Below are 14003 nucleotides of genomic sequence, written 5' to 3'. Positions count from 1 at the left end.
CATATTTTGTTATTGGAGCACGAAGGCAGGCTTGGTAGGTCTGGGTGGCAAAAGACGTGGGCTTGTGATATGAAAATCAGGAGTGTGGGTGCGTGCCAGGACATTTCAGTGCATTTGAACTTCTCCTCCTACTTACAATATGGTGTGTGGACTGTGGAGACACTGTGCAAAGTGAGCAGAACAAAGCAATGCACTCCAGTATAAACAATACATTCATCTACTGCTTACAGACTGCAAAACTGATGGCTGAAGTAACCACTTAAAATTAAAATAATCTGTCCTTTTCACGCAACAAACTTCTGTTTGTAAAAGTAAAACTACAGTATTACTTTAGTTTGTTCTGTTCTGTGACCTCACCCACTTCTGTAGCTTGAGACTCTGTTAGATACATTGGGGGACCGAGCAAAAAGTTCAATATTTGACCTATTTCCCACCCTCCTATCAAACATGTAAAATTATGAAATTGAATTAAAATCCACTGTGAAACCGTTTAAATCAGGTTTTTTGACAGCCTGTGCATGAGGGTTTCCTCGATGGTCCCCCCTACCCTAGTTGGCAATGCTAACTGAGTGAGTCTTGAGCTACAACGATGGGGGAGGTCACAGATGGAGCTACTGCTATCCCTAGGTTATTAACTTGCTCCCCTCCCAGCCAATGATTCATCTCCCAGTATCCTCACAGACAGGCATGCTCCTACTTGACAAGATGGTTGTATGAGCAAACTAATAATACAAACAAAAATCATAACTAGAATGGTGTATATTATGTAAGCTTGCTTAAAATTATTATAATGAATGATCAAAATCTGTATTTGGAGGTAATGGTGATTGTGAGTAATGTCATAATATTATGACAAAGACCTAAATACCATACATACAGTATAACATGTTACAAATACATTTGTTTGCTAAATTAAATATTTACGTTTTTAGACAACATATATTTGCAGACTAAAGTATCTATTCATGTGAAGTAAACTTGTGTTAAAAAAAGCTTTCCAGCATAAAATTCTAGATCCTCAAAGTCTCTTGCACACCTGACAGGAGATACAATTGCTTTGAGTAGAATTTCCTAAATTTAAGGAAACAAGGATGGCATGCATACTGTCTGCACTTGTTCAATGAAGATACAATTTAATAGGCAATGTTTCAGTCAAGGACCTTCTTCCGGCATAACAGGTCCCATATTAAATTGTATCTTTATTGAGCAATGCGCAGACAGTGTGCCAGGCAGGACATTGCCTATTAAATATTATCTTTATTGTGCAAGTGCAGACCATTTGCGGTTGTCCTTGATGCCTTGGCATCGGATACTGAAATCATATGCCTAATAAGTTAGGTATGACGTGTTGTTGTAACCCCTTTTTGGCAGATGGATAGTTCAACCCTATTTTGCAGTGAGACAGGCTAGCTGGGAGGAGAGTGCTTATTGAACTCCTGCTTGAATCCTAGTTACTGTTGTTCTAGGTCCGAGAACCTTTATGTCACCTAATGTAAACCTGTTTTCAGTTAATCTTTTTCTTTAACTTTTCTCTAATCCCAAAAGTCCTTTGAGTTCAATGGACGTTTTTTTGTAGCAGAAAACAGGGAGAGAGAGAGAGAGGGGGGGGGGGGAGCGAGAGAGAGAGAGAGAGAGAGAGAGAGAGAGGGAGCGACACAAAGTCAGGCATCAGAGCCCATGTGGTATGCGCCCGGCAGGGGCGTCACACCAAATTCTGGGCCCTGGGTACAAGGATTCACTGTGGGCCCCCCATGAATGTTAACTATTGAAAAATAGCAGATATACAAGCTCACAGCGCGGCACCGAGTGCCGCGCTGCGAGCTTGTATATCTGCTATTTTTGAAAAATGTTGAAAATGTGTGCAAGAAACCCATGTTTCCATGTCAGTGATGCTCAAACTTTTTCATGTGAAGGACCCCCAAAATGATATGAATTTGGCCACGGACTCCCATCTCAAAATATTTAGTTCCAGGGACTACCCCGGAAGCAAGATTTGAGTTATAAATGTTCGCTTAAAAAATACATATTCAAAGATTTGCACACATTTTCACGACTTTTCAAAAATAGCAGATCTACAAGCTTGCAGCGCGGCACTCGGTGCCGCGCTGTGAGCTTGTATATCTGCTATTTTTCAATAGCTAAAGTTACTAGGGGCCCCTCCACCTTGGGCCCTAGTAACTCAGTCCCACTTTCCTACCCCTTGTGACGCCCCTGGCGCCCGGACTGCCAGCAGGCACAGCGGGCGCCCCTCTGTAACCTTTTCTGTAACCCCCAAAGTCCTTTGAGTTCAATGGACCTTTTTTCTTTTCTGATTGGACAATATCATGTCCAATCAGGCAGGATTGGTCATGCTTCACTTGACATCGCAATGTCAGTGCAACCACACTTGCAATTTCCAAGAATTGCACCTTTCTAGTTCTTATCTTTACCAAAGCGGAATATAAAGTTCAAGTTGTGGGTTTGTCTTGTCTGTGTTCCAGGATTGTGCCCAAATAGGAAGCAACAGTTTCTGTTGTGAGTTACATCACGTGAGCTCGGTCAGCGAGAGGGAAAGGGATTAGGGAGAGAGGGATGAGGGATGAGGTACCAAAAGCTGAACGTCCTGAGCGTCGCATCGCTGAGTGACACATTGTTGTTAGCACAGCATGAAGTGCTCCACTTTGTGCTTGTCTATTCTAAAGTTAAGGTTGTCTGTATGTGAGTGAGTCTTGACAAATATGCCCACATATACAGTACATGCCTGACACAGTGCTGGCATTCATCAGCGCAAATCAGCATGAATGTTGTAGACTGCAGGAGTTCGAGTACCGTAGGCTTGAACTAGGTACCATCTTTAACGTGCAGAGAACATTCACCATCTGTTTGCCCTGGGCACATTGGGAAGAAATGCAGTGGGATGCTTCATTTATTGATGGATACTAGTGATTTACAGTATAGTGGATGCAATGCATGGAGTGTGTGTGTGTGTGTACGTACTGTATGTGCGTGTGCGTGCATACTTATGGGCATGCATGCACACACGTTTCTGTGTGTGCGCATGAGCACGTGAAAGGGGATGAGGGCAGGTTTCAGTCTGAATGGTGGGTGGAACGGTTGGGTGTTCTATGTCAGTAACAGAGTCACAGTTGTGTTAAGTTGAATGGAGAAATGGAGACAGCTGTTCTTTAGTTGCCTGACTGATGGAGTTTAATTAGAGCCTGCGTGTCTGTGCTTCAATGGTGCTTTGATCTCCTCTTCTGCCTGTCGTTGTCTAAAACACACTAGAAATAGCCCAGATGTATTAATTCTGCCTCTGCGCCAGGAATAGGCTTTCCCCTTTCCACTCTCCACATGATCGTCAACGACTTACTTTCCTTTGTCTTTAGATTGGGAGTGGGACTGCGTGTCACGGTGTGCAACAATGTAGTTTGACTCACTGTGTGAATTAGTTCTCATGAGTCATGCATGAATTCTATGCTCTGCTTAGGGCTGTCGCCTTGTCGGATGATGCTTTTGTGTTCTGATCAATCTGATTATGCAAGACAAAAGGTCTGTGTTATGTTACTTACATGGATCATGTCATATTACTCTCATATGACGCGAGGATGGGGTCAATGTGATTTATTTTGTTTTCATTTTACTTTAGTTTCCAAAAACATGAATTGCGTTTATGTAATTTCTTGATGCTGTGATTGGTGAATAATAACAAGGGGCTTTCTTTCACTGTACTGTAGTCTAAGCCTGACAGGCAGGCTGCCAAATGAAGATGGACTGATACAGTGGTAAACAATTATGTCTTGTCACGGTGTCTTCCTCAGTCATCCTTATATTCATTAATTATAGTCAACAGTTTTACAGTAAAACGGGTCATATGATGTTGCCGTTGGCATTGAATAGATGCAGTCACATGCCCAGAAAAATAAGACGACTGACTTTTAGTGCTGCTGGGTGTCTATTTACAATAGTGAAGGTGTACAGGTAATTAGTGCTAGATACAATCAAGAAGCCCTATCTCTGTACATCGGATGCCTAGGGGATAAAGGAGAGAATGGGGCTGATGGTGCCAAATCAAAGTACTTAGTAAAACAAAAAGCCAACTAACGAAATAGAAGCGCGCAACCAGGATGAAATTGTGACTCTGCAGGATGCTAGCTGTGTGTGTGTGTGTGTGTGTGTGTGTGTGTGTGTGTGTGTGTGTGTGTGTGTGTGTGTGTGTGTGTGTGTGTGTGTGTGTGTGTGTGTGTGTGTGTGTGTGTGTGTGTGTGTGTGTGTGTGTGTGTGTGTGTGTGCGCGTGCGCGGCGCACACGTCAGGAGTTAATCTTGCAGTCTTGGTCTTGGCACCTTTGAAATATTTGACTTTAATGTCTGATTAGAAGTCAAGATCTTGCCCAAATTTGGAGTCATATGTCATAGATATATCATAGAACCCCTGATGTCATAGACATCACAGGCTGACCTCATGACTTCCGAGATCCACGATGGAGCCATGTCGTTCCAAATGATCCGCCCTCTCTCCTGTCCAGAAGATTTACTGCCCCTTCTTTGGCTTTTGGCTGATCTGTTCCAAATAGTAGACTGTAGAAATACCTCTTTCTAGACAAGAAAACATGTCTTTGGAAAGACCCGAGGAGACAGCCTATGGATGCTCAAATAAGAGGAACAAAACCACCGTAACACGGACAGCAACTGACTTAAATACTGCAAATACAGCGGCTTTCTGCGTTGAAGGCGACTCTCTCTACTCCACATAAAGCTGCTGGCCCTTGCGATCTATCTGTGCCAAATTTGAGTTATTCTCTACACATGACTGTCTGTGAAATTGACTTTCATCTCAGGTAGTATTACAGTAGTAAGGCTCTTATTTCATTATGTCATACTCTTTTCCTCACTTGATTTCCTGTCAAGTGGAATTGATGTGGCGCGCCCGATGGCCAAGTGTTCCGGGCACGTACCACAAGGGCTCTGATGCCTGACATTTATCTGTTTCCGGTCTATTGGCTAGATTGGATTTTTTTTTCTTCTGATATTTGTCATACAAATAAATATATAGAGAGCTTAAGTTTTGAGAAAATGTACCTCCCTCTTTTTTTTTTACAAATGAAACCCTGATTCCGCCTGCAGCCAACACAGGCTGGGTGGCATGAAGAGTTTGTTTATGAAGTTGGAGCCGTCTGCAAGGTTGTATTAATAGTTCTGCTCTGCGACTGTATCCCGCTAAACAAATTCCTCCTCACAGCTATGTGACCCTGTTTCTCATTCATCATCCCAGTCTGTCCATCCATCCATTGCCTTCACTAAGAGCCACAGCCCGCCTCTTTTCCACAGCATTGACCGATGTGTCCTCCACTCCGCACCTCCGGTCTTTCCTGTGTCAATCCCCTCTTGATCCCTACCTGGGTTCCACAGGTATTAGATTAACGGGGCCGATGTAAATAATCCGGGCTGAATAATGAATGCTATCTGATATTTATCACACAGCCAGCCTTTAATAGCACTGGTTGAAGGGAGTGATACCGCTATACAATCAGCTAAAGTGCCACCGTGCACTGAACTGTCCCTCTGACCGGCCTCGCCGCCGAAGGAAGCTGGCGTGTTGATTATGGCCGCCACGGTCACTGCGTTGATCAAATGGCATTTCCTCCATTCCTCCTTCCTTGTGAATAAATAAGGCCATGGGTATGTGAACAACAACTTCTCGCCCTTAAAGGGCGAGGTCGTGCTTGTCGGAATTTGCACTGGACAGAACTCATTTGCAAGTGTGATTCAAGTTGCGGTTTGTTGTTTAAGTTGGACAAAATGTGGACAAAATATTTTCCCAAATATGGAGATGACTGACGTCTGACATCATAGATGTCTTATGTTATTGACCACGTGAGACTCACAAAATATGTCCATATATGGGCATTCCAAGCTATGGGCTTAATATTGATAACATCAGGGATCTCCAGGGCTGTATTAACCATTGGGCCGGTGGGGCCATTGCCAGGGGCCCTTGGCTCTCAGGGGCCCTTGGAGGGAACTGGGCCGCGTGGTCATTGACAATTTACTCAAATTAAATGTATATATGTTAATTAAAAATCAAATGCGTGGGCCCCTTCTCTGTAGTCTACAGGTGCTTTCTTGGCCCACAGATGATCATCATGGCTTAAAATCCGAGCTGGGCAGTGTGCGTCGGGAGGGAGGGGGGGTTATGATGGAGAGTGGGGGGGCCCTAAAAAAATGATCGACCAGGGGCCCTCGTGGGGGTTAATCCGTCCATGGGGATCTCCATATATGGGCATAAAAGGAATTCTGTTAGTGTGGTTCCCCTACGAGGGCATCATCTGTGAGTGTCCATATATGGGTATTGCCAAATATGGGTCAACAATGTGATGTAACAACAATGTGATATCACAACAATGTGAAGGCACAACAGGTAAGCTATAGACATTGAGGCGTTAGGCTGCCTTGGTCATTGAGTCAACAATGTGATGTCACAACAGGTCAGCTAAATAGACTATGGACATTGAGGCGTTACTGACTCACCCACCCACTGACAGAGAAGATGTGCCGGTTTTCATAGTAAACTGCGACCTATGGTTGCAATAGCACTGTTTGTTTGGCGATCTTGTCATACATGCCTACCGTGGCAATATCTCATATTGCTCCAGTGTGCCTGAGGCCCAGCCCCACTGAGCTGAGAGAGAAACTGGATCTGCCATATTGGAAACATATTGCAGCTCTGGGAGGCGGCGGCACCTCCATCCAGGGCCCCTCCAGAGTCATCAGAAAAGGGCTGGGTGAGTGACTTGGACAGCCAGGATAATGTATGCTTCATCGATTTGCCTACAGCCCAGCTCATTATGTAAACAGATATAGACCCCCCGAAATAGACCTTCAATTCACCCCTTATTATGGGAACAAAATTTGTTCCCAACCAGAGGATGGCCTCCTAACCCAGAGGTGGTGGTCACTAAGGATCTGAAACTATAACGGGCCCGGGATACGAGAGCACAGCTCAGAATGAGTTCCAATAACTTGAAAAGATCAATAGCACTCACGTAAAGTCCTTTTTAGGCTATTCATTTCACAAAAAAATTATTAACTTGGATTATTCATTACGCTGAGGAAGGCCCCAGCCTAAATGTTTGTTTGCTGCTGTGCCAAATAATAAAATATCCTATAAAGGACTTTTAACTCATGGGATGCCCACGAGGTGCCCACGCGTCAATCTCTTTGATGTCGCTGGAGGACCACGACGCGTTGACGTGTTTACTGTATTTACAGTATTAACTTTATATCTCACCGTTAGGTTGGGGCTACGCATGGATGTAGCCCATTAGCCGCTAGTCGCTTCGAGTCGACGCTGAGAGCATCGCGCGGCCGTTTTTCTCCATACTCCAATGCATTTCCCCATCTTTAATGCCCTTTATCTCTGATGTTTGTTTTATGGCTAAAACTGTGGCGGGGTGCGGCAAAATGTCCAAATTTTGATCGCAATGAACAGTTATGATCAACACTGGTCCATACAGAAAGTTACACAACAACATCCTGTCTGCGCTCATGTGACCAAGTGACGTCATGACGCATGCATTGACGCAGCAGGGCCGGATTCAATACAATGGTGGTGGGCCTGGGCAGCGAGAGGGGATAAATGGGGCTCAATCCAGGGGCACCCGATGTGTTAAGCGAGTGCTGGTGATCTCTTCAAGTTATCTGAAACGACATCACCCTAGACACAGTTTGTAGTCAAATTCCTAGGTAATGGGTCCTAACAAGGGCTGTTTGCCCTTAACTTTCAGCCAGACTGCAGTAAGTGTTCCCCGGTCCTCGCTGCACAGAAGCTGTGGCTGCTACATTATTGAGCAGGGTGAGAGAGGCAGATGACCTTATTGCCACGGCCCATGTCTACCAGGGCAGGGCTTAGTGGGAACCTGACCCCTTGCTGTTTGTTTACGCACTGGCCGCGTACAGAGGGTCAAAGTGGTGACCATCCCCCCATAGTATTCAAGTTCAGTACAGTAAAATATTGAAAACAACACAGCTTTGTCATGTACCGCAGGGGTCTTCAACAGGGGGTCCGGGACCCCTATAGTCCTCAGAGCTACTACAGGGGGGCCGCCAAAATAGCAGATCTACAAGCTCTCAACGCCTCGCAGCTTGTAGATTGGCTATTTTTGGCAAATAGGTTTGGTGTAGAGGTTAAATGGTTAAAGTGGTAAAAAACACATTAACACAAATCCAACATAGACTGATGACAGTGCTGTCAAACAAGTCTATGTGTCCATATATGAAATCCGTGAAAATCTGCAACGCAATTTTATACAATATGTAGTGGGGGGCCCTACTTTATCTCCCTCTCAGCTAAGGGGATCCTTGGTCTGAAAACGTTGAAGACCCCTGATGTACTGTAAAAGAAATCTCGTATTTTGATATCCCTGTTCATTTTTGTGAAGAACTCTGATACACTGGTACGTTGCTCAGCTGTCATTTTGTCTTCAAGGCCTGAATAATAACCTTTCGTCTCTGAAATCAAGCCCCGGTGAAAACGTTGTGACTCTGGAAGCTCTGTCTAACATGCACTCCCATATAATTGAACACGTTTGTGACTGTACATCTCATTTTGTGAACATGCTGGCTCGCAGTGTTTTTCACACATTATAAGAATTCAGCTAATCACATTAAGCGGATGCGTTTGATGATGCCAGAGCACCGCAAGGCATGAAAGTCGTTTCGGTGCTGGATCTTTATATTCTAGCACATGACGCAGTGTCTAGAGACACACACACACCTCCCCGTTTGTCTAGAGAAACACACACACCACTGTGTATTACGCAGACACCATTCATCTCAAGCAGGAAAACGGCAGCAGATAAACAAAGAGTTAAATATCTCAATCCACCATTAACCACTTACAACATGACGTCCCTATTTTTGGATTGGAAAAAAAATACTTAATATTTTCTTTTTACCTTTTTTTTAATAGCCAATCGATGTGACGTGTTGTGAACTTGTGAGCTTGTAGATCGTTCTTTTTTTGTCATGCAACACTGTTGTATGATGAAGTATAAATAGGGCTTAAGCAGTTAAGAAATTCCAGCAATACAAATTCCTAACATTTTCAGCCACGAGGCTGCTCTTATGTTCGTCTGGGAATCTCAATTTGCTCCCTCTCCCGCGGGGTTATTTTAGCCAAAGCAATTAAGAGGCATTTAATTGTACAGTAGTTTGCCCGAGGGGAGTTGTTAACCTTGCCACCATGGCCATGCCCCCCCCCCCCCCCCCCCCCCCCCCCCCCAAGCATTGTGACAGCAAGGTGGTCAGACCAGATAGCCTTATCATGCCCACTCCCACTAACCCAGGGTTCGATTTGCTGGGGGGAATTGCGGTGTGAATCTCCAGGGGCATCACAACGGGGGGAAAAGTGGGGCAGAGTTACTAGGGCCGAAGGTGGAGGGGCCTTAATTATTTTATACTTTAGCCATTGAAAAATAGCAGATATACAAGCTCACAGTGCGGCACCGAGTGCCACGCTGCAAGCTTGTAGATCTGCTATTTTTGAAAAGTCGTGAAAATGTGTGCAAATCTTTGAATATATGTATTTTTTAAGCGATCATTTGTAACTCAAATTTTGCTTCTCGGGGGTCCCTGGAACTAAATATTTTGAGATGGGGGTCCATGGCCAAATACATATAATTTTGGGGGTCCTTCACATGAAAAGGTTTGAGCACCACTGACATACTGTAGAAACATAGGTTTTTCAAAAAACCTCTGAACTATTTGAAATATTCAAAGACTTTAAAAGACAAATGTTCAAGATTTTAAAAAAAATAGTAGCTCTACAAGCTCGCAGCGTGGCACTCAGTGCCGCGCTGTGAGCTTGTATATCTGCTATTTTTCAATAGTTAAAGCACAATGTCTGATATGTTTGGTATTCATGTTATCTTTTAATGAAACTTAACATTTTAATTACATTTTAGTTCAAAAGAAATATACTAAGAGCCATGTTGGTATAGAGACTGACATCTGGGAGATGGAAGACAATGGACAATATACAGTGTAATGTATATTGATAGTTGAACTAGACTGCACTCTGTCAAGGTGCCAACTTGCGTCTTGTGCACTCATTGCCAAATATGGCTGGTAATTCGCGTAATTCACTTTCCGAAGTACCCACATACCCACAGACAGCTATCATCACCCTATTTGTGCGCTCTGCTGGTGCAAGTAATTAACGTTTAATTTCATTTACTCCACAACAGAGAGTAGCTAATGGAGATGTTGAATAGGAAACATAAGAGGAGACCAGACATTTGAGGACCTTTGTTTTCTGATCTCAGTACAACACAAATCTAGCCCACTTAGCTTGCTTTGAGAGGAGATGATATTGTCAAGTATTCCATATGTGTTTAAAACGGTTTAGCCATCGTGAAGTGGAGCTTTTAGGCCTGTCTTGGCCATGCAGAGGAAGAAGATGAAAGAAACGTTTTGCCTCTTTGTCACTGTGGCAGTTTAGGAATCTTAACTACGGCTTCTCGAGACACCCACACGAGCATAATCCCACTCACACGCACACAGACACACACACACATGCTGTTGTGCAATACACACTGACACATCTGCACTCTGAGACATATGTTCACTCCCCTGATTCCTTCCTCAGTCTCTCTCTTTTCTCTTCGCACATATAGAGATTCTAATTGTAATTCTATCCAAACACAGGCGCGCTGTAACAAAAATACTCCTACACATCTGTTACATCATCCCTGATCCCACATCTTTTATCTGCACGGCACGCTTTGCCACTTTATCTCTCTGTGCAGAATTAGGACACAGCCTTTTAATGTGTTTAATGGTGTCTTAGATTAAGCATTTTGTGTGTGTGTGTGTGTGTGTGTGTGTGTGTGTGTGTGTGTGTGTGTGTGTGTGTGTGTGTGTGTGTGTGTGTGTGTGTGTGTGTGTGTGTGTGTGTGTGTGTGTGTGTGTGTGTGCATGCGCGTGCGCGTGCGTGCGTGTGTGCATGCGTGCGTGCTTGCGTGCATGCGTATATATATACACACACACACATGGCATTTTTTTCACGGTAATCACAAGCTGCGTTCATGATTTGAGGCATTTTGTTCCAAAACTGAGAAATCATGCACATTTTGGAAGCCAATATTAGCCAATTAGGATGGAATATGAAATATCGGACAGATCGGTCTTGATCACATGACTGTAGAGATACTGTGTACTGAGTGATTTGCGTGTTGTTGGAGAAAATCTGATGGAGTAATAGCAAAGAATGTGTTTTACATACAGTAAGTTGGCCTACTGTTGGTGCTATAAAAGGCAAATGTGGAAAGTTTTTCCACTGATCGGTGGAGTTAAAGGTAAAAACACAAATTGACCTGTTATAGCGCCACCATGAGGCTGATTTGATATTTGACATGGCATTTCTTCCTCTGCCTAGTGGGAACGTGTTTGGCCAATTTCACCAAGATTTCAAGCTGTGTTCATGATTTGAGGCATTTTGTTCAAAACAGAGCAATCCTGCAAACTTTGGATGCCAATTGTAGCCAATCAGGATGGAATATGGATAATCGGACAGATCCATGTTGATCACATGACTGTAGAGATACTGTCTACCGATTTGCATGATTTGTGGGCAAAATCTGTAGGAGTAGTGTCAGAAATGGTGGCTTGCTTCCAACTTTTCTTTGTGGTGATGTAAACCTTCTCTCTCATATGCCTGTGTGAAACATCTTCTGTCTGATCAGAATATAACATTCAACCCCTACTGTAGGTCAAAGTATTTTTCAATAAGTGTGTGGGAATATAGCTCCATCTCTCTATTTGTGAGGATCGCTACCTACTTGAACTGTGACTCACCCACCACTACTGCTGGTTTGAATCTCTCACAATAACGTTCAATCTTTGGTTTATATTCTGTTGTTGATAGTTAATCAGTGACTCATGGGTTTTGTTTAGTTTTTTTCAATTGAGATGATCATGTTAACAACTCATTTTCTTGTCTATGGGACGAGTTGTGGAAATGGAGTTTGACGCGAGAGCCTGTATCTTTCTAACGAATGGTTGTGTCTAGACAAGGATTATTTTCCCAATTCCATAACACCCGTGTGCATCTTTTCAGGGCTCCCGCCTCTATTCTATGATTTTTCAAAGGTTTCAAAGTGAAAAACACTAACCAAAGCGTGGAAGGAATGACCAAAGACAGAAAACTATACTGACAGTAAATTAGTTACACGTAATGTAACATTCGTTATTCACTTGACAATGTATCTCCTTGGCATGTTAAGAACTTTGTTACCATTGTGTATGAGTATTTACAGAAAATGAAAGGAGACACGACAATATCAAGAAATATGTTTTTATTGAATTGCCCAAAAGTACATCAAATGTGTTGTTATATGACTTTGCCAAGCACTAATACCTTAGCCTGGAACCCAGACTGATTTGCCACTTTTTTCTTTTTACTCACTTGGCTATACTGTCTGGCCAGGGTCCTATTTGATTTAAAACGTCACAAATTACAAATCAGGAAGTGGCTTGAGTTTTACATTGGAAAACACACTGACCTATCAGAAGCCTCGGGACGTTTTCTCTCATTTGTGCACATCCCACCCCTTGGAAATAGGAGGCTTGAGAAGCAAAATGAGAATAGAAAAATTGCACACAAAAAAACGCCAAATGTAACAATCAGTCTGGATTCCAGGCTACTAATCTAATCCGTCAGAGAAAACTTCTAAGATTAAATCTGTAAACGGATTAAGGGACCTAGACGAGACTTTGACTGCCAGAAGTAGGCACCTCTCTGGACTGTGATAGGCTCAGGGATGCCAGCTCTTGGAGTGGGTCGCTGTGGCGCACAGAGACCAGAGTCAACATTGTGATTTGCTGTAGGGGGTCAGGGGGTGAGAGAGGGGATCTCTTGGCGTGCTGTCAGAAACTCCAGGGGAAGCTCTCTCTTTTCCACTCTGGGCATCTTTCTCTCTCTCTCTCTCTCTCTCTCTCTCTCTCTCTCTCTCTCTCTCTCTCTCTCCCCCTCCCTCCCTCCCTCCAGAGGGCAGATGGAATGCAGTTGAAGAGAAGCAGGCTGGCTGTCTCAGTCCAAATCCATACTTGTCTCCATCCAATCCATTCAAAACCCTTTCGTCTCCAAATCCATACAAAACCCTCCTTCTCGTTCCTTCTGTCTATAATCCTCCGCTGCAGTAAGACATTTTGCATCAGACTGTTGCATACAGCACCAGTAAAACCAGGCCCCACATCACAGACCTCCCCATCTCTTAAAGGCTTGAAGTGCCATTCTAATGGTCCTGCTATCCAAGTACTGTATAACTCAATTCAATATTAATGCTAATGCTGATGCATTTCTGCTTTGACAGAAACCTTGGAAAGTCGGGCCTGCGGGTGTCCTGCCTTGGATTAGGTAAGAGTTTCTAAGCCAACAAGAATAAATAGAGAGAGAGTGTGTGTGCGTGTGTGTGACTGCGTGTGTGTGACTGTGTGTGTGTGTGTGTGTGTGTGTGTGTGTGTGTGTGTGTGTGTGTGTGTGTGTGTGTGTGCGCGCGTGCGTGTGCGCGTGCACGTGTCTGTGTCTGTGTGCGCGTGTGCGCGTCACACAACACATGTGGCTCAGGCCTGTATTGTTTTGGCACTGAGGGCAGTGGGGATGCACAGACTGAAAGACTGCATAATTTAGATGGGACTTGATGGACTCGTATGGCTTTTCCGAGGCACTCTGCTTGTGAAGAATAAAAGGCCCAAACTTGGAGACAGCACAGCTGGTCCAACCATTACGCATGTATCTAATGAACAAGCTACTGCTGGTTAGTACTGTTCTGTAGCTGTACAGTTCAGGTAAAGTACATACTGTTTTTAGACTGATGCATGAGCCTTTCTGACCACTAATAGTAGAGAATAGGCTTCATTACAAAAAAGAATGCATTCAATTTGGAAGGCCTGTCTGTGCACACAAGCAGGGTCCGATTTGTATAAAAATGGCCGGTCCATTGCTCCAAGTTCCATTGCAATTCATTGT

At 43.8% G+C, this 14003-nt stretch overlaps 1 protein-coding gene across 4 annotated transcripts in view; it reads left to right on the top strand.

The window, feature by feature from the left end:
* Positions 1-14003, top strand: part of kcnab2a (potassium voltage-gated channel subfamily A regulatory beta subunit 2a) — a gene marked incomplete at its 5' end in the record, with an annotated part of 158047 nt that overhangs the window by 121550 nt on the left and 22494 nt on the right. For all 4 annotated transcript variants that reach the window (XM_080727820.1, XM_080727821.1, XM_080727819.1 and 1 more), the window contains one exon: positions 13348-13391. In XM_080727820.1, the coding sequence (XP_080583946.1) occupies positions 13348-13391 (44 nt within the window). The remainder of the gene's footprint in view (positions 1-13347; positions 13392-14003) is intronic.

This window comes from Nannobrachium achirus, assembly GCF_963921795.1.
Source record: "Nannobrachium achirus genome assembly, chromosome: 6".
NCBI classification, from domain to species: Eukaryota; Metazoa; Chordata; class Actinopteri; order Myctophiformes; family Myctophidae; genus Nannobrachium; species Nannobrachium achirus.
Note: the sequence above shows the minus strand (reverse complement) of the source record. Positions and strands in the feature narration are given on the sequence as shown.